At 39.5% G+C, this 17,717-nt stretch overlaps 1 protein-coding gene across 2 annotated transcripts in view; it reads left to right on the top strand.

Annotated features, from left to right (window-relative positions):
* The window catches only part of LOC134527279 (trichohyalin), a 418,715-nt gene that overhangs the window by 282,117 nt on the left and 118,881 nt on the right, over positions 1-17,717 (top strand). For both annotated transcript variants that reach the window (XM_063359816.1, XM_063359817.1), the window contains exon 10: positions 871-1,023. In XM_063359816.1, coding sequence (XP_063215886.1) covers positions 871-1,023 — 153 coding nt within the window. The remainder of the gene's footprint in view (positions 1-870; positions 1,024-17,717) is intronic.

The raw sequence follows: 17,717 nt of genomic DNA, 5'->3' as shown, positions 1-17,717 counted from the left end.
AACACCATGTTCTGCTGTGGTAAGCCGCGACACTCCCGAGGATAAAAATGATAGTTATATGAAATGATGTTGGAGGATATTGGTAATTATACTGACTGGGCGAGTAGTTCAAATGACTCGTATGATGAGACGACGAGTGAAACTCCGGAAGGCGTTGCCCTGTAGTGAGCGAGCTGGCTTAGTGTTCAGGGCATGGAGAAGCATGACATATTGAGTGTGACTGACGATTAAAGGCATATGGAGTTGTGTTGTATGCCTTTTGGTAGTCGTACTCTACGTTATAATACAGCTAACGAGCGTTACTCTTTGGGATGGAATGTTTAAATCTGCGAAATGTTAGTCTGCCGTGCATAAATTTTGCTTGAACGAGTTTGTTTGTAAGAGAGTACAAGCTGTGGTGGAGAGGTCTGCCGCACGAATACTGAGGGGTGTGAAAGCAAGACTCGTCTGGGTTACTCACTGTGAGGGTAGCGAGCCGAGGAAGATGTTTCTGCAGCAAGTGGAGCTATGCAGAACAAAAGGTCGAGAGCTGGGGCTGCGCCCCCAGCCTTTGCAGTGTGAGTTGTAGACTCGTGTTGGTGCCAACTACTGCAGTTGTCAGGACTCATACGGAAAAATCGTCCGCCCAACGAATATTTGCAAGCAAAGTTCAGAAATGTGTGTGTCAGCACTGTGCAATATGGACATCTGATCTGCCTGGCGCAGCATACTTAGGGGAGGCTGAGCGTTTGTGCATGTATCATGCAGCAGCACAAGTAGAGCATGATGGATGTGCAGAAGCATGTGAGTTAGCACTGTGCAGTAGGGACAACTGGTCTGCCTGGTGCAGCATGCTGGTGAAGGCTGTGTGTTTGTGCTTGTGTCATGTAGCAGCTGAAGCAGAGCGTGCTGGAGGAGAAGAAGCGTGTGAGTCAGCAACTGCGGGAGGAGCAGCTCAAACTAAGTGCTGAGAAGTCCCGCCTGGAGGCGATTGCACGCCTGCGGAGTCCGGTCACGCCTGCACCTGCAGTCGATGTGGAGCAGGTACCTGTTGGCCTAGAGCACCTGTAGTTCTTAATGTATCTTACCTCTTTAGGTACTCCACCGTCCATAGTGACAATCTGTTACTCAGGCACAATTAAAATTTCTTTGAAAACAAGTTGACAAAAGTACTTTGTTAGTGAAAAAAATCATTTTTAATAATTTACATCTTGTATTGGATTGTATGGCCAATTATATTTTAATTTATAATTGTAGATACTGAATTTTAACTATTTTAATAATTTTATCATAATTTTTTTACTATATTCTTGCAAAATTTTAGAGTCTAAATGTTCAAAAATATGTGTTGTGATAATACCTATTTGGTACTTATAATTCTTATAGTGTCACTTAATAAATTGCATATCACAGCTTGAGAAGTATAAATTACTATAATACACAATATGTAATGCATATTACAGAAAACACAGGTTTTTAAGGTTATGGAGTTATTTAAGATTAGCTAAGCAAGAAAGGTATGGAGAGTTGAATCTCCAATCTCGCGATTAATTATTTTTGTGACTTTTTTTTAGATTTTGAATATTACACATAACTAAATTAGTACATTTCTGAGTATGCTTATCTATCAAAATAACATACCATACTCAAAAAAAAGCCAGCTAGTATTTCAGTACTCGCCAGTAATGTGTAAAAATTGTTACTGCTCTTGTGTAGTTAAAGGGAACTTTTTATAATTTGGTTATAAAAGCCATGGAAGCTGCTTTGAGTGCGAGAAAGTTAATACAGTATACTGAGAGGTACACAAGGGAAAAACATTAAAAAAAAACTTACTTACTTCTCACAAGAGGAAGTAGAAAATGCATTGTATTTAAAGAAATAAAAAACAAAGAGATTTGCTAAAAGCTTACCCTTTTTATTGTTAATTATAGTTTTCATTATTTTATTTTTACAGTATGAAGAATTAAAAATTACACAGATCAAAGTTACTGGGGCCCCGGCTGTCGAAACTTATCGATTACAAATAGGTTATTAATTTCACCTGGAATATAAATGTAACATTTTCCTTTGACTAAACAAGACATGTCATCAAGTTTTCACAAAAAAACTAACATAAATAATTTAACTAGGAAAGTTTATCGTAAAACATTTGTTAGCCCTACCAGTGCAGGACACTATATAATTAAGGTAACTATTTTAGGTTTAACTATTTCTGATATTGTTGACTGTTCACTGGTAGTGACTAGAAGCATGGAGAAGAAGTGGCAGCTCAAAGGTTACCGGCTGGAGAGACGCGTAGAATTCATGTCAGTTCAAGAGGGAAGCAAGTAAATTTACCGGAATTTGGCGATGGACTTGAGTCAGAGAAAAGGCCGGACTCTTGTACCATCTCTTGGACCCCACTGGAACCAAACGGAAAAGTAGTTCCAGTGGCCAAGAATAGAAATTATGGTTACAAGCTACAGGAATCGATAAGTCACGCCAAACGTTAGGAAGAGAGCTAACTATAGGCAAAAATGCTTAGCATTTCCCACTTACCATTCTCGGGGTGCAATCAAGAACATCACTTCCTGTTGCGACGCACTAGCACTCGCGGTAGTCACGCGCTGTTGATGTTACGAGATTGCCTAGTAATCCGAACTAAAGTGACTAGAAAATTTAGGGACATAAAAAAAACTAGGTATCACATCCATTAGGCAAGTCGCTGCGAGACAACTTCACGAAAGAGGTCATGAGTAAGAAGCACTGGGACGAAATGACCACGGTGACGGCAGACGGACTAATTAATTAATCCATAGAGCTGCATGTAGTTAAAACTTGTGCTAGGTGTCCGGATACATAGGAAGTGGGGGAAATAGCCTCTGATTGGCTTGGAGAAGCGGTCGAGAGATCGCTCCTTCGACCTAAGGAAAAAATAACTAATGTGGCTGGTACCCTAACTTAATGGGCATCGAAGGTCACTTGTCTCGCGCCGAAAGCAGCGCGCTCCATCGGGGCACAGGCGAAACAGACTCGGGGTTAGTTCACGAAAGTCCTGCAAGAGGGACTAGCGTAAGCCCATCACTTATGGGCCCAGCTGGTTCGCACTATGTGCTAAAAGGGAAACAGGGAGAGGTGTGGTGGCGGCCCGTAGAGGTCTCGCGACTCGTTGAACTAAAGTAAAGTAGTAGGCATCTTCGCCACGAAATGGCGAAGGCGTACTTTTCGCAGGCCAGCGAGATGTCCTTGATTTCGGCTCACCGAGAGGTGAGGTTAATGGCCCTCTCAGAGCTTTCGGTGAAGTTCTTGAAGAAGATGGAGGGGGGATCTGCTAGCTCGTGAGAAATGTCTTAGGGCGGGTGCCGATACATGTCCGACAGCCCTGGAACATTAGCATGTGGCATGATTGGAGCTGATAACCTAAGCTGATCTCTGGGATGAGGGCTACCCTGGTATGATGCTGAGAAATCACTCTCTGTCACAAAGCCAGACACTGTTACTGTCGTATTCGTGGCCTGAGGTGGGAAGAAATATAATGTTTTATACTTGGCTTGCAAAATCACACCAGGCTCTTGGTTACGGAACTGGGAAAATGTAGCGGGACTCTAGTAGAAAATATTTGATCAGGATGAAGAATGGGCTAACAAATTTAATATTAGGGGTTTTAATGAAAAATTAGTTTGCGCCAAGTATTTCAAATTTGCGGCACAACATCTTTGGTAATGAACAAATTAATGTTTTCTTATTGGAAAATAATCTTATAATAGGAAACTAATACACCAAATTTAACACAATTCTTAAAAATAATACAAAGGATAATAAATATACCAAAAGTATTCATTTTAGTGTAAAACTGTAAATAACTTTCTTGTTCGTGACTGTACCTTGTGCGTGCCAATCAGCATGGTGCCCGGGGCTATACCTGATAAATGCCCATTAGCATCTATGAAACTAGCCTGGAATACATTTTGTAAACTTGAGTAGTCATAACAAAATATCACAAATTAAAAGCAACTATTGATTATTATTAGGAAAATTGTGTTGGCACATACATTGCAAATTTAACATTTTATTGGTTCTCTAAAAGCATTACGGAAATGACACTATCGTTAGTGGTATATAATAGTTCCTCCGGCGCCAGGTTTCAGGCTATGGAGCTGGAGCCGTGGAGCCGGCCGATTGCTCTGACATCACGGCGGCCACCTTGGACTCAAAATTTCCTCAAAATTCCTCAAAAATGACAAAAAAATGACTCAAAAATTCCCGTTTTCAGCGAAAAATTCTTGTTTCCTTCCACAAAAATTCAAAAATTAGGATTTCAAAAAACCTCAAAAGTATTTTGCCTTAGAAATAACACAATTCATAAAAGAGGCTTAAGCATCCATGTCTAAAGCCTCCGATAAACCTCTGACGTCATCTAGGATTATGACATCATGATGCAATTTCCGTTACGGCCGCCATCATTAAAACCTTTATTTAGTTTCCGATATTAAAAATATTAAATAAAATTTAAGTTTATAAAAATATTTAATTAATAAAATTATAATAAAAAATATTCAAAACATACATTTACGGCATGGAGCTCGGATTCCTCGGTTCGAACCCGGTGAGGGCAAAAAAATGGCGACCGAATCATCCTCCACAGAAGCCACTGACAGACTGACCTCCCACCACTTATGTCAATGTAAATATCGTCATCTAGTATCACGTCATGTCCGCCATCTTGAAAATCCGTAATTTTTTTGTTAGAAAATCGAAAAAAAAATTAAAATATTAAAATTTAATCAATCAAATTGAATAATAACAATTTAATAAAATATTACTTAAAATCCACTGGTGCACATATTGTCACGGTAGCCATCTTGGATTATATAAATGTTGTATGTTTCGTTACGCACGCCATCTTGGTTGAGTACGATGTCATCGTTACACTTTTCGTTACGACTGCCATATTGACTTCTATTAATGTTGCATGTTTCGTTACGGCAGCCATATTGAAAATCCGTAATTTCAATGCTAGAAATTCCGAAAAACTTCCAAAAAATATTTAAAAAATTGCCTACTTCAAATGTTTAGTTATTTAAACGTTTCGGTCCTCGGTTCAATTTCCGGCGAGAGTAAACCAGTAATTTATTAGTATATTTAAAAAATTCTCAATAAAAAGTAATAAAAAAGTCTTACAACACACCCGTCATTTTCAATTTTCACCGCTGTATTAATTATCGTTACGGACACCATCTAGAAAATCTTTATTTACTATCCGATTTTAATGAATAAAAGTTTAAAATTCATCAAAAAATACGATATTAGAATACTGATTGATTAGATCATTTCCCGTCCTTGGTTCGAAACCGGTAAGAGCAAAAATAAAAATCATCAGATCCTTCCTCCATTGAAGCCACCTACAGACTGACCTCCCTCCACCAGTACCAAGGTATATATAAGCTGGTATGGTGTCACATCAACCATATTGTTTTCGTCTGATGGAGGCCACCAACATCTTGTTTTCAGCTACTAAGAGTTCGCCACCATCATGTTGGTGTAATTTTTACACGCTAGAGTACAGTAATGAATTATTACTATTGAGACGACCACAATCTTTGAATTTGGATACCATCTTGAAATTGTGTAATTATTTAGCTAGGGATTCGGGAAGAAATCCCAAATTTATGAAATAAATTGGCAATAAATATACTGAATAATTCGATCGATTCCCGTCCTTGGTTCGATCCATGGGCGATGCAAAACATATAATTTTTATGTAAAAATATCATATTCAATTAATAAAGATCAAAGTCATAAAATAAGCATTGTTTCCAAATAAACGATCATCCTATATGCCATTACGACCAACTTCTTGGATATTTGTATTTATTGACATAGAAATTCGGGAAAGATTCCAAAATTCACCAAAAAAATGACAAATTACTTTACATATTGAATCGAAACTTGGTTCGATCTATGGACGAAGCTAAAACAAAATTTAATTTAAATACCAGATAAGTGTCAGGTTCGAGAAATAAAACACCGCAAGTTATTTTACAAACATAATATTTATTACCTAATTTCTATTCTACTAGAGGATCACTTGCGAAAGCCAGGCATCAAACTATTTAGCCCTGCATAGGCGCGAAATGACTAATTATTCTTATCTCCAATTTGTTTATACTAGACAGAGACCAACCAGAACCTTTACTGACATAGTCCTCCTCTTCTTGACAGAGTTTCTGGATACCGTGTTTAACAGTTTGCTTCACATCGTCAGAACTGTAGATTACTGCAGCCGATGTATTGAATATACACATTTTCACTTTGTCATCGTACGGATATGGCATTCCATATATACAGTCCAACCACAAGTTATATTTCAAAGGTCCGTTTGTTGCTACGTCATCAGTAAGCTGATTGATAATGTTCTGTCTGATATCGTAAGAAAATTACAAATGTCTTTCAAGTCACTAAGCGTATTTAGATAATAGTATTCTTTCAATGTTCCACGAAATGCAGACTGCACCAAGTAAAAGCCATTATCATTCACCCGTAATGCACCGAACACAGTCTTAGATTTAGTTCTATGTCCAGATGCCATAGCAATCGTTGCTGCGCATCTGTTTTTTTGCTTGTGCGCTTTTGAGTCTCCAATCTAAAGCGAGGAGTTGAAATTTCTAAAGGTAGTTCAGCAGTAGGCGCACACAATTCACCTTTACAGTTTTTCGCATGACGACGCAAATTATCAATTTGAATAAACCATTCATGACACTCATCGCAGCGAAACTTCGTGCGAGAAGGATTGTTCGTACATTTACTCCTCTCATGTCTTCGTACATCATGAGAAAATGCGAACGACATATCACAGTATTGTGCCGTGTATTAGGTATTTAGGCACGTTTTATTTAAAAAATTTTGTAATCTTAAATATTTTTGGAAATATTATTATTTTTTCTCTCTCATCTTATTTTCTTTACGGCCAGGCCCTCAGCCTCTGTTCTCAGAGGCGAGCTGATTTTCTTTCCCAGCCTCATGCTAGGCTAGCTTTCTGGCTAATATTTATCCCGCCTCCAGGCACGTCGGGGCCGGTAACTTTATTTCTTCACGTGACTTATTTTGCCTAGACCAGCTTGTGAAGCAGTGCTGAGCCCTGCTAACTCTGTCACGAATCGGTATAAGGTTCACTAGCAGCAAGACACGACAGGAGGATCCCGTGGGCCTTGTGTCCCACAGACCATGCGTTTTTTGAAGCCACCCCCCGCCTGCTCACCCACCCTCTCTTCTCAGAAGTGGCTAGGAGCGACGACCGCTCGAGTGCGTTAACCGAAGTCAAGGCCATCTCAGGCTTGACAGCGGCAGTTACGATTCTGCACCTTAACGACACCTAGCGACGGCTGTGGTAACTAATGCCACTTGTGAGGCGTCGGCAGCGCCGACACTACCGCACTCGCGCGGAGGTAACGACAACCTCTCTCCCCTCCTTATGTCTCAGGCCGCTAGGTGGCACCACTGGTTACTCCATTAACCCCCTAGCTTGACACTCTCGTCGGTCACTAGTCGATTTATTAGTACTTCCTCTCGCCACCAAAAGATAGCGCCTCAGTCGCGCAGTCACTCCAGTAAGATCTAATTTTTTTATGCCGGACACCTTCGGGTGGACTCGGTAATTTTCGGCTCAGAGCCTAACCCCCCTCCCATTCTCTAGAGACCCCGCGCTTATGATATTCTGGTGATATCGCGCTCTGAACTTACTTCGGTGCGCGCCTCCTGACTGACTGGTAACGTTTGTATCTGCGATCTTCTGCGAATCATCGACATCGTATATTATGTAGTCTTCTCAGACTAAAGGGATGGAGTCCCTAGCTAAAATTATTAACCAGTCAGTAGTTTAGTTGAAAGTAGAGAAACTTAGTATTTTTATATAAATTATTTTTTTTAATTAATCATGATGACTTCCGTGGCTACCGCGAATCGTGGTTCGAGTTTGCGGAGACGAGACGCCCTCTCCTGAGCGCCAGGACCAACACCCTGTTTTGGTAAGTCTTGACGTCATTCCATCCCCCCTTTAATTTTCCCTCTATTGGCCTCTTGCGCCATTTAAGTATACTGTCTGGAAACAGGTCTAATTCTTTTGAATTTGGACTTTTGTTTCAGACAGGGTTCCAAGTTTGGGGGCAACCAAAATCCTCTGCCAGAACCTCTGGAGTCGGTTCCTGCGCAGAATCCAACATCATTAGGCCTACTACCTTGATCACCGTCTACCTACAGCCCCGGGTGATACCCGCATAATTCTATTTTTTTATTCACGAACCCAAGATTAGTGTAACCCAGTTAAGACAGCGGACAGTAAAAGGCAGTTCGAGGAGAAGAAATTTATATTATGTTTTGGAAGGACTATATGTACAATCTTTAAAGTTACCAATGTTAATTTCATTCTTGTTTTTAAATATTTTAATTTTTGTTATACATTAAGGGCTGGCCCTATCGTAAATAACGTTAAGGAATATCATATAATAAGTGTAATTGTGAGTTATGTAAATAAGATCACTTATCAATGAAAAACAGTCTTTACTAAGGAAAATTTAATCTATCAAAAAAAAAGAACAATGATTAATAAAATAAGGAAGTCTATAGACGTAACAGTTGTTTTTATTTATTTAATATATAATAACGATCCTTTTACTCCCAAGTATTTGTAGGGAGTCCCTAAATTTTCTTTGTTTACTTCTAGTGTCGCCTCTGTTGTTGACTTTTATAGTTATTAATTGAGGGCCTCAGTAATCAAAGCTTCCAAATCTTTTAACCTTATTATTTAATTATTCTTTAAGACACTTAGGGGAATTACAAAATGGTAGCAGAGCGTGGTTACGTCTATAGGCATACCTTATTTGAAAGGTCATACCTAAAATTAAAATAAAAAAAAATTGAATAAAAAAAAAATTTTTTATATATTTTTTTTGTCACTTAGAATCTTTTTGTAGTAAGTAATTTGTGAACTTTCCGCTGATACACATAGTAGCTAAATTGACCCTTGAATCTTACAATTATCATAAGTTTTGTGTGTTTACATTTGAGCGCGCACTGTGAGCAGCTGGCTGGCTGCCCGCCCACGCAACTCGGGCCGCGCGCGTGGCTTATCAACAGAGACGTGTCCGCTGGACAAGATACTCCCTCCCCCCCCCCACACCCCTAGTTAAAGGCGCTGCGCGCCAAGGTCAGTCCTGCCGGCTGACGTGACGTTCCTTGTAGGTACCCTGTTGTGCAAGCTAACCTGACAGCTTGTTACACCCGAGTACACTGTTCATTTCCCGACGCGCGTAGTAATAATAATAATAAATTATGAAGGCACATACTTCCCACGCAATAAAGCAATTGTTTTAATCATAAGCTAGATTTAAGTGTATACCTAAGTTTAAAGTTTAAGAGATAATTTTAAGAGGGTATTGTTTTGTTTTGTGTAATACTATGAATCCGGACAGGATGATTACTCCGGAGCTATTACTAGTAGATGAACTAAGTTACGAGTTGCAGTTGCGTAATTTACCAACTACTGGAAATGCGCAAGAGCTGCGAAAAAGGCTTCGAGCCGCAGTACGTGATAAGTTACCTACCTCAGTACATAATATAAATTTAGAAATACTCGAGGAATTCAACATAGCTTGCTCCAAATTTTACGACATAGCTGCTTTCGTAAGTTATTCAGATGTGGAAGAGAATTTGCCCAATGTAAAGCGACACATTATGCGATTAGAGCATGTCACCAGACGACTGGAAAATCTTGTGGTACTTTCCGCAGATGTGCTCAATGGTGTTTATCGAACAGAGCTAAATCGTTGTCTGCAACAGACAAATGCCTTCCAAATTAAATTGAAAGCTAGGGCAGCCCAATTAGAAACTCAACAGGACCTCCGGGCCAACAATGCTCAGGCAGAAAACCTAGGAATGGAAACACTAGGAAATGTAGAGAGTGAAAGTCTGGAATTTCCTCAGGAAATAAGGCAACCCGACACACAAGTATCTTTGTGTCAAACAAGGCAGGTTCCGGCCATTTCATCAACATCAACATCTCAATCACTCATCACAGTTTCAACCCCTCCCATCCCAGCAGCCACCATTCAAATTCCCTCAGGCATGCATGCTTCTACAGCTCCCATCACCAGTGTCACATTTTCCGGTAACTTGCCTGCAAATCCACATCCTTTAACACAACAAAATTTGTTTTTCCCATTCGCCACAAACCAATCATATTTTAATCCATATTCCCAGTTTCATTCTTTATTGACATCCGGGCAAGGAACTCCAATCCCTACCATCCCCACCGCACAAATTGCACATCCTTCACCCCCACCTCCGCCATCAACGCAGAATCAACCAGAAACAACATTACCAGTTATGCCAAGGGCGGCTGAGTATAGCTGTTATGGGAAAATTGCCCATCCAGTCGAGAGATTACTTGTTTGTTTTCCCGAAACAAGTGGTCTTGACCCAGATAAATTAATCGAATTCATAAGGCACTTACTTAAAATCAGACAGAAAGGGGGCATTCCTGACAAACAGTTGTTGGAGATAGTTTTTCCCTACACCCAACCACCACTAAGTGAAAGAACGAGTCAAGCAATAGAAAATAGTTACTCTTTTGACAAATACCACGAAGAAATTTTGAATTTTTTTATACCTGGCAGACTTTTGACAAATTACCGTTTGGAATGGTACAACAGGCTACAGCGAAGTAATGAAGCATTGCCGCACTATGTAGCATCAATCAGAGAAGCCGCGGCGGTTCTCAGATTGGGCGTATCAGAGAGCGAAATAGTTAGTTGCATAGTAGACGGACTAAATCAGGCAGAGCGCTCACGCGCTGTTTTCCAGGCTAGGCCACGGAGTTTTGTAGAACTAGATCAACTCTGTATACAGGCCATGAGTTACGAATATGCAGACACTCAGAGAAACAGGTCAGCGAAGTCCGTGGATAAGCATGATTCTCAGGCAGAAACTGCAAATAGTTTTCCATACACGAAACAACAAAATAGCCACCCACAACAGAAAACAAACTACTACAGAAATAATAAGTATGGTTCAAACAAGAACATACAACAACAAACACCTTTCTGTAATTATTGCAAGCAAACAGGACATTACATTGAGCAATGTAAACACAAAAATTTCAAACCAAATTTCAACAAGGCAAAAAACGCGTAAGGCGGTGGCCAGGCAAATTTCTACCTGGTCCACCTAAAACTTCATCCGAGAGGAATTTTTCAGTGCATAATGTGCATACTAACGAATCACAAAAACAAAACAAAAATCAAAAAAGGCATAACGCAGGAAAACAAAAACACAAGAAAAATAAACGAAAGAAATACACAGAAAAAGACAGGAAACACAAACAGAAGATTATAACACAGCAAATTAATCATAAAGAAAATTCTGAGAAATTCACAAGAATTTGCAAAACATGTGTTAGCCTGACTAACAAGGGAAAACGTAAGTGTCACAACATTTTCGGTCACGTCCGAACTGTATTACCATACACTAAAGCAATGTTTGGCAAAAATCAAATTATTGGTCTGATAGATACAGGAGCTACTCGTAGTTTTATTTCAGGCGATTTGTTTAGGGAATTACAGAAGAACAAGCAGGTTCTGAAAACAGAAGTCACGGATGTGCGCTGTTTTACTGCAGCAGACGAACCAATTAGTATATCCAAAGTGGCTATAGTGAAAATCAGGATAGAATTATTCACTTGGAATTTCCCTTTTCTTGTGGCAGAAAACTTAGCCACGCAGCTTATTCTAGGCTCCGACTTCATCGCTAAAACAGGTATTTTAATTGATCTACAAGCAGGAAGTTTTGTATTTAAATTTAGTAAAAATTTTGTCATATCCTTCGTGGAACCTGAAAATAAAAGGTCAGGACAAATTACTAATGTGTCTACCAGTATCTACAAGGATACCGGGGTGATGAAGACGAGCCTTTCAGACCCGATCCAGATACTAACGTTGCCGCAGTTGTATCATTTCCAGGCATACTCTTAGAACATCAATGCATCGTTGTTGTATAGAAACCTTTACTTTCGGCCGAACAGCAGGACCTTTGCATATCTTCATGTGCGTTTTCATATTATCATGTCTTCCAAATTGCTTATGACATTTCTCACAGCCGAACATTTTGCGAGGAGGGTTCTTAGCACATTCTCTTTTCTCGTGTCGACGAGCATTGCTGTTGTGTGAGAAAATCTTGTTACAGTAACGGCACCGATGTTCGTTAGTTGTTTACGAATCACCACCCATTGAAGTCTCCATCGATGGCGGACCAGCGTTCGCCAATTTTTCCTGTGCAGCCAACACAACCGGCATTAAAGTCTCTTCTGCTGGTGGTACTGCAACTGTTGAAGTCTCCTCCAATGTTGAGGTAGTCGTTGCCAACGGGATCTGCTCCATCTTCGTCGCCGCTGACGTTAGGGTTCCCGCAGTCGATGGTACAACCTCAATCGAGTTCGACGTTAAAGACGGTAAAGATGCCATCGAGTTCACAAGAACAGGTAATTACGCGACTTATGCACCAGAAGAAACAAACAAGGTGATCCTTACACCGTCGACGACAGTAACAAACTAAGCGACCTGCTGTCTAGGACTCGCTTATATACATGCACCAGATGTAATAATACGCTAGTCAAATCAAGAATCATTTACTATAATACTTTAATAGTTAAAAAAAAATATAGAAGCCTTTTCAACGAAAAAGGAAGCACAATCAAAATGGCAGCACATTTGAAAGAATAATCAACAAAAAGGAAGCACAATCGGAAGCACAATCAACAAAAATGAAGCACAATCGAAAGCACACTAAACAAACAGGAAGCAGATTCCTTAGGAAGCACACCTAACGAAAAGTACGCACATTTTCAACTCAGTAGGTTGATTTCGTCAAGTTTACCTTCCATCAGTCATTTGCTCCAACTGTCTTAGGCTCCAACAATCAATGATGTCAAAAGTATTTGACTTCAAATAGTCTTAAGCCTAGCGCTATTTGTCTACCAGATTAGGAGGCTACGAAGCTACGAGACTATAGAACTACATGTCTACATGAGTACTTGTCTACGAAGCTACAAGTAAACAGGACTCCAACTGCCCTTTGCTTCAACAGCTCCAATGATACTTGACTAGAATACTAAAGGTCTACGAGGCTATGAGGCTACAAGGCTACGAGTTCACAAGGATCTTGCTGGTTACGAGATATGCATGGCTGCGAGACTGCATGGCTAAAAGGCTGCGTGGCTACGAAACTACATGGCTATGATGCTACAAGGATACAAGTCTACTCGGCTCCAAATGATTGCGAGGCTACATGGTTACTAGGGCACTTGGCTACAAAGCTTCAATTCTACGAGTTTCCAAGGCCCCCTTCTACTCTCTACGAGTCTACAAAGCTACAACTGCTCCAGCAGCATTACTTTATAAGATTACAAGGCTACTTGGTTACATAGCTACAAGTCTACGAGGCTCCAAGGCATCATGACTTCGCGACTACGAGCGATGAGTTTACGAGACTACGTGACTACGCGTCTAAAAGGATACAGGACTACCAGGCTACAAGACTGCGAAACTTCCAGAACACAAGGTTACGTCATTACGAGGCTACATGACTACAAAGCTTCCAGAACACAAGGTTACTTGATTACATGGCTACTTGGTTACGTAGCTACAAGTCTACGAGGCTCCAAGGCATCATGACTACGAAGCTTCCAGAACACAAGGTTACGAGACTGCGAGGCTACAGGACTACGAAGCTTCCAGGACACGAGACTACATGGCTACGAGACTAGGTGACTAACTGACTACAATAGCACCATTCAGTGGTGAGAGTTAATTTATCTAAAGCAAAATGACCTTATAAAGGAGTGTCGATTATTGTCAACAGATGACACCACATGTTGCTTACAGGTAAATATTATTTAGTTATTCACTAACGATCGCAAAAGAAGGATGGCTTCGCTAGACACCAAGGAGAAGGAAGTTCGTCTTGCATGTTAGTGCTTCACAGATGTCTCATGGTATATTATTTGACTGAGTAATGGTTGTTTATTTTTATAAATTCCACCTGGTAAAAAAAAATGAAAGTGCTGATTTAGTAGCAGAAATTCACGAATTAAATGTAACTCCAAATAAAATATCATGACTCATTTGGTAAAAAATCCTTCATGCAAAGAGCGGTTTCTCAGAATAGACAGAAGCACTTGAAGAAACCACAGGAATAATTTGGAGCACACGGAGAAAACCAGTCCTGTTTACTTGTAGCTTCGTAGACAAGTACTCATGTAGACATATAGTCCTGTAGTCTCTTAGCTTCGTAGCCTCCTAATCTTGTAGACAAATAGCGCTAGGCTTAAGAATATTTGAAGTCGAATACTTTTGACGTCATTGATTGTTGGAGTCTAAAACATTGATGAAACATAAACTTAACGAAAGCAACCTACTGATTTGAAAATGTGCGTCCTTTTCGTTAGGTGTGCTTCCTGTTTGTTAAATGTGCTTCTTGTTTTTTGAGTGTGCTTCCATTGTGCTTCCTTTTTGTTGATTGTGATTGCAAAAAATGCTGCCTTTTTAAGTGTGCTTCCAAAATGTGCTGCTTTTTTGATTGTGCTTCCAAAATGTGCTGCCTTTTTGATTGTGCTTCCTTTTTCATTGAATGGATTTCTATTTTTTATGTTGTTTTAACTCTTGTATAATAGTAAATGGTTCTTGATTTGACTAGGGTATTATTCCATCTGGTGCATGCATATAAGCGAGTCCTAGACAGCAGGTCGCTTAGTTTGTTACTGTCGTCGACGGTGTAAGGATCACCTAGTTTGTTTCTTCTGGTGCATAAGTCGCGTAATTACCTGTTCTTGTGAACTTGATGGCATCTTTACCGTCTTTAACGTCGAACTCGATTGAGGTTGTACCATCGACTGCGGGAACCCTAACGTCAGCGGCGACGAAGATGGAGCAGATCCCATTGGCAACGACTACCTCAACATTGGAGGAGACTTCAACAGTTGCGGTACCACCAGCAGAAGAGACTTTAATGCCGGTTGTGTTGGCTGCACAGGAAAAATTGGCGAACGCTGGTCCGCCATCGATGGAGACTTCAATGGGTGGTGATTCGTAAACAACTAACGAACATCGGTGCCGTTACTGTAACAAGATTTTCTCACACAACAGCAATGCTCGTCGACACGAGAAAAGAGAATGTGCTAAGAACCCTCCTCGCAAAATGTTCGGCTGTGAGAAATGTCATAAGCAATTTGGAAGACATGATAATATGAAAACGCACATGAAGATATGCAAAGGTCCTGCTGTTCGGCCGAAAGTAAAGGTTTCTATACAACAACGATGCATTGATGTTCTAAGAGTATGCCTGGAAATGATACAACTGCGGCAACGTTAGTATCTGGATCGGGTCTGAAAGGCTCGTCTTCATCACCCCGGTATCCTTGTAGATACTGTGATATGTCGTTCGCATTTTCTCATGATGTACGAAGACATGAGAGGAGTAAATGTACGAACAATCCTTCTCGCACGAAGTTTCGCTGCGATGAGTGTCATGAATGGTTTATTAAAATTGATAATTTGCGTCGTCATGCGAAAAACTGTAAAGGTGAATTGTGTGCGCCTACTGCTGAACTACCTTTAGAAATTTCAACTCCTCGCTTTAGATTGGAGACTCAAAAGAGCACAAGCAAAAAAACAGATGCGCAGCAACGATTGCTATGGCATCTGGACATAGAACTAAATCTAAGACTGTGTTCGGTGCATTACGGGTGAATGATAATGGCTTTTACTTGGTGCAGTCTGCATTTCGTGGAACATTGAAAGAATACTATTATCTAAATACGCTTAGTGACTTGAAAGACATTTGTAATTTTCTTACGATATCAGACAGAACATTATCAATCAGCTTACTGATGACGTAGCAACAAACGGACCTTTGAAATATAACTTGTGGTTGGACTGTATATATGGAAAGCCATATCCGTTTGATGACAAAGTGAAAATGTGTATATTCAATACATCGGCTGCAGTAATCTACAGTTCTGACGATGTGAAGCAAACTGTTAAACACGGTATCCAGAAACTCTGTCAAGAAGAGGAGGACTATGTCAGTAAAGGTTCTGGTGGGTCTCTGTCTAGTATAAACAAATTGGAGATAAGAATAGTTAGTCATTTCGCGCCTATGCAGGGCTAAATAGTTTGATGCCTGGCTTTCGCAAGTGATCCTCTAGTAGAATAGAAATTACATAATAAATATTATGTTTGTAAAATAACTTGCGGTGTTTTATTTCTCGAACCTGACACTTTTCTGGTACTTACATTAAATTTTGTTTTAGCTACGTCCATAGATCGAACCAAGTTTCGATTCAATATGTAAAGTAATGTGTCATTTTTTCGGTGAATTTTGGAATCTTTCCCGAATTTCTAGGTCAATAAATACAAATATCCAAGATGGTGGTCGTAATGGCATATAGGATAATCGTTGATTTGGAAACAATGCTTATTTTAGGACTTTGATCTTTATTCATTGAATATGATATTTTTTTACATAAAATTAATATGTTTTGCATCGCCCATGGATCGAACCAAGGACGGGAATCAATGGAATTATTCAGGATATTTATTGCCAATTTATTTGATGAATTTGGTATTTTTTCCCGAATCCCTAGCTAAATAATTATACAATTTCAAGATGGTGTCCAAATTCAAAGATTGTGGTCGTTTCAGTAATAATAATTCATTACTGTACTCTAGCGTGTAAAAATTACACCAACATGATGGTGGCACACTCTTAGTAGTTGAAAACAAGATGTTGGTGGCCTCCATCAGACGAAAACAATATGGCTGACGTGACACCATACCAGCTTATATATACCTTGGTACTGGTGGAGAGAGGTCAGTCTCTGTAGGTGGCTTCAATGGAGGAAGGATCTAATGATTTTTATTTTTGCTCTTACCGGTTTCGAACCAAGGACGGGAAATGATCTAATCAATCAGTATTCTAATATCGTATTTTTTGATGAATTTTAAACTTTTTTCCATAAAAATCGGATAATAAATAAAGATTTTCTAGATGGTGTCTGTAACGATAATTAATACAGCGGTAAAAATTCAAAATGACGGTTGTGGTGTAAGACGTTTTTATTACTTTTTAGTGAGAATTTTTTAAATATACTAATTAATTACTGGTTTACTCTCGCCGGAAATTGAACCGAGGAACGAATTCGTTTAAATAACTAAACATTTGAAGTAAGCAATTTTTGAAATATTTTTTGGATGTTTTTCGGAATTTCTAGCATTGAAATTACGGATTTTCAATATGGCTGCCGTAACGAAACATGCAACATTAATAGAAGTCAATATGGCAGTCGTAACGAAAAGTGTAACGATGACATCGTACTCAACCAAGATGGCGTGCGTAACGAAACATACAACATTTATATAATCCAAGATGGCGACCGTGATGATATGTGCACTAGTGGATTTTAAGTTATATTTTATTAAATTTTTATTATTCAATACGATTGATTAAATTTAAATATTTTAAAATTTTTTTCCCGATTTTCTAACATAAAAATTACGGATTTTCAAGATAGCGGACATGACGTGATACTAGATGACGATATTTACATTGACATAAGTTATGGGAGGTCAGTCTGTCAGTGACTTCTGTGGAGGACGAATCGGTCGCCATATTTTTGCCCTCACCGGGTTCAAACCTAGGACTCCAAGCTCCAT

This window comes from Bacillus rossius, chromosome 1 (assembly GCF_032445375.1).
Source record: "Bacillus rossius redtenbacheri isolate Brsri chromosome 1, Brsri_v3, whole genome shotgun sequence".
Taxonomy (NCBI): Eukaryota; Metazoa; Arthropoda; class Insecta; order Phasmatodea; family Bacillidae; genus Bacillus; species Bacillus rossius.
Note: the sequence above shows the minus strand (reverse complement) of the source record. Positions and strands in the feature narration are given on the sequence as shown.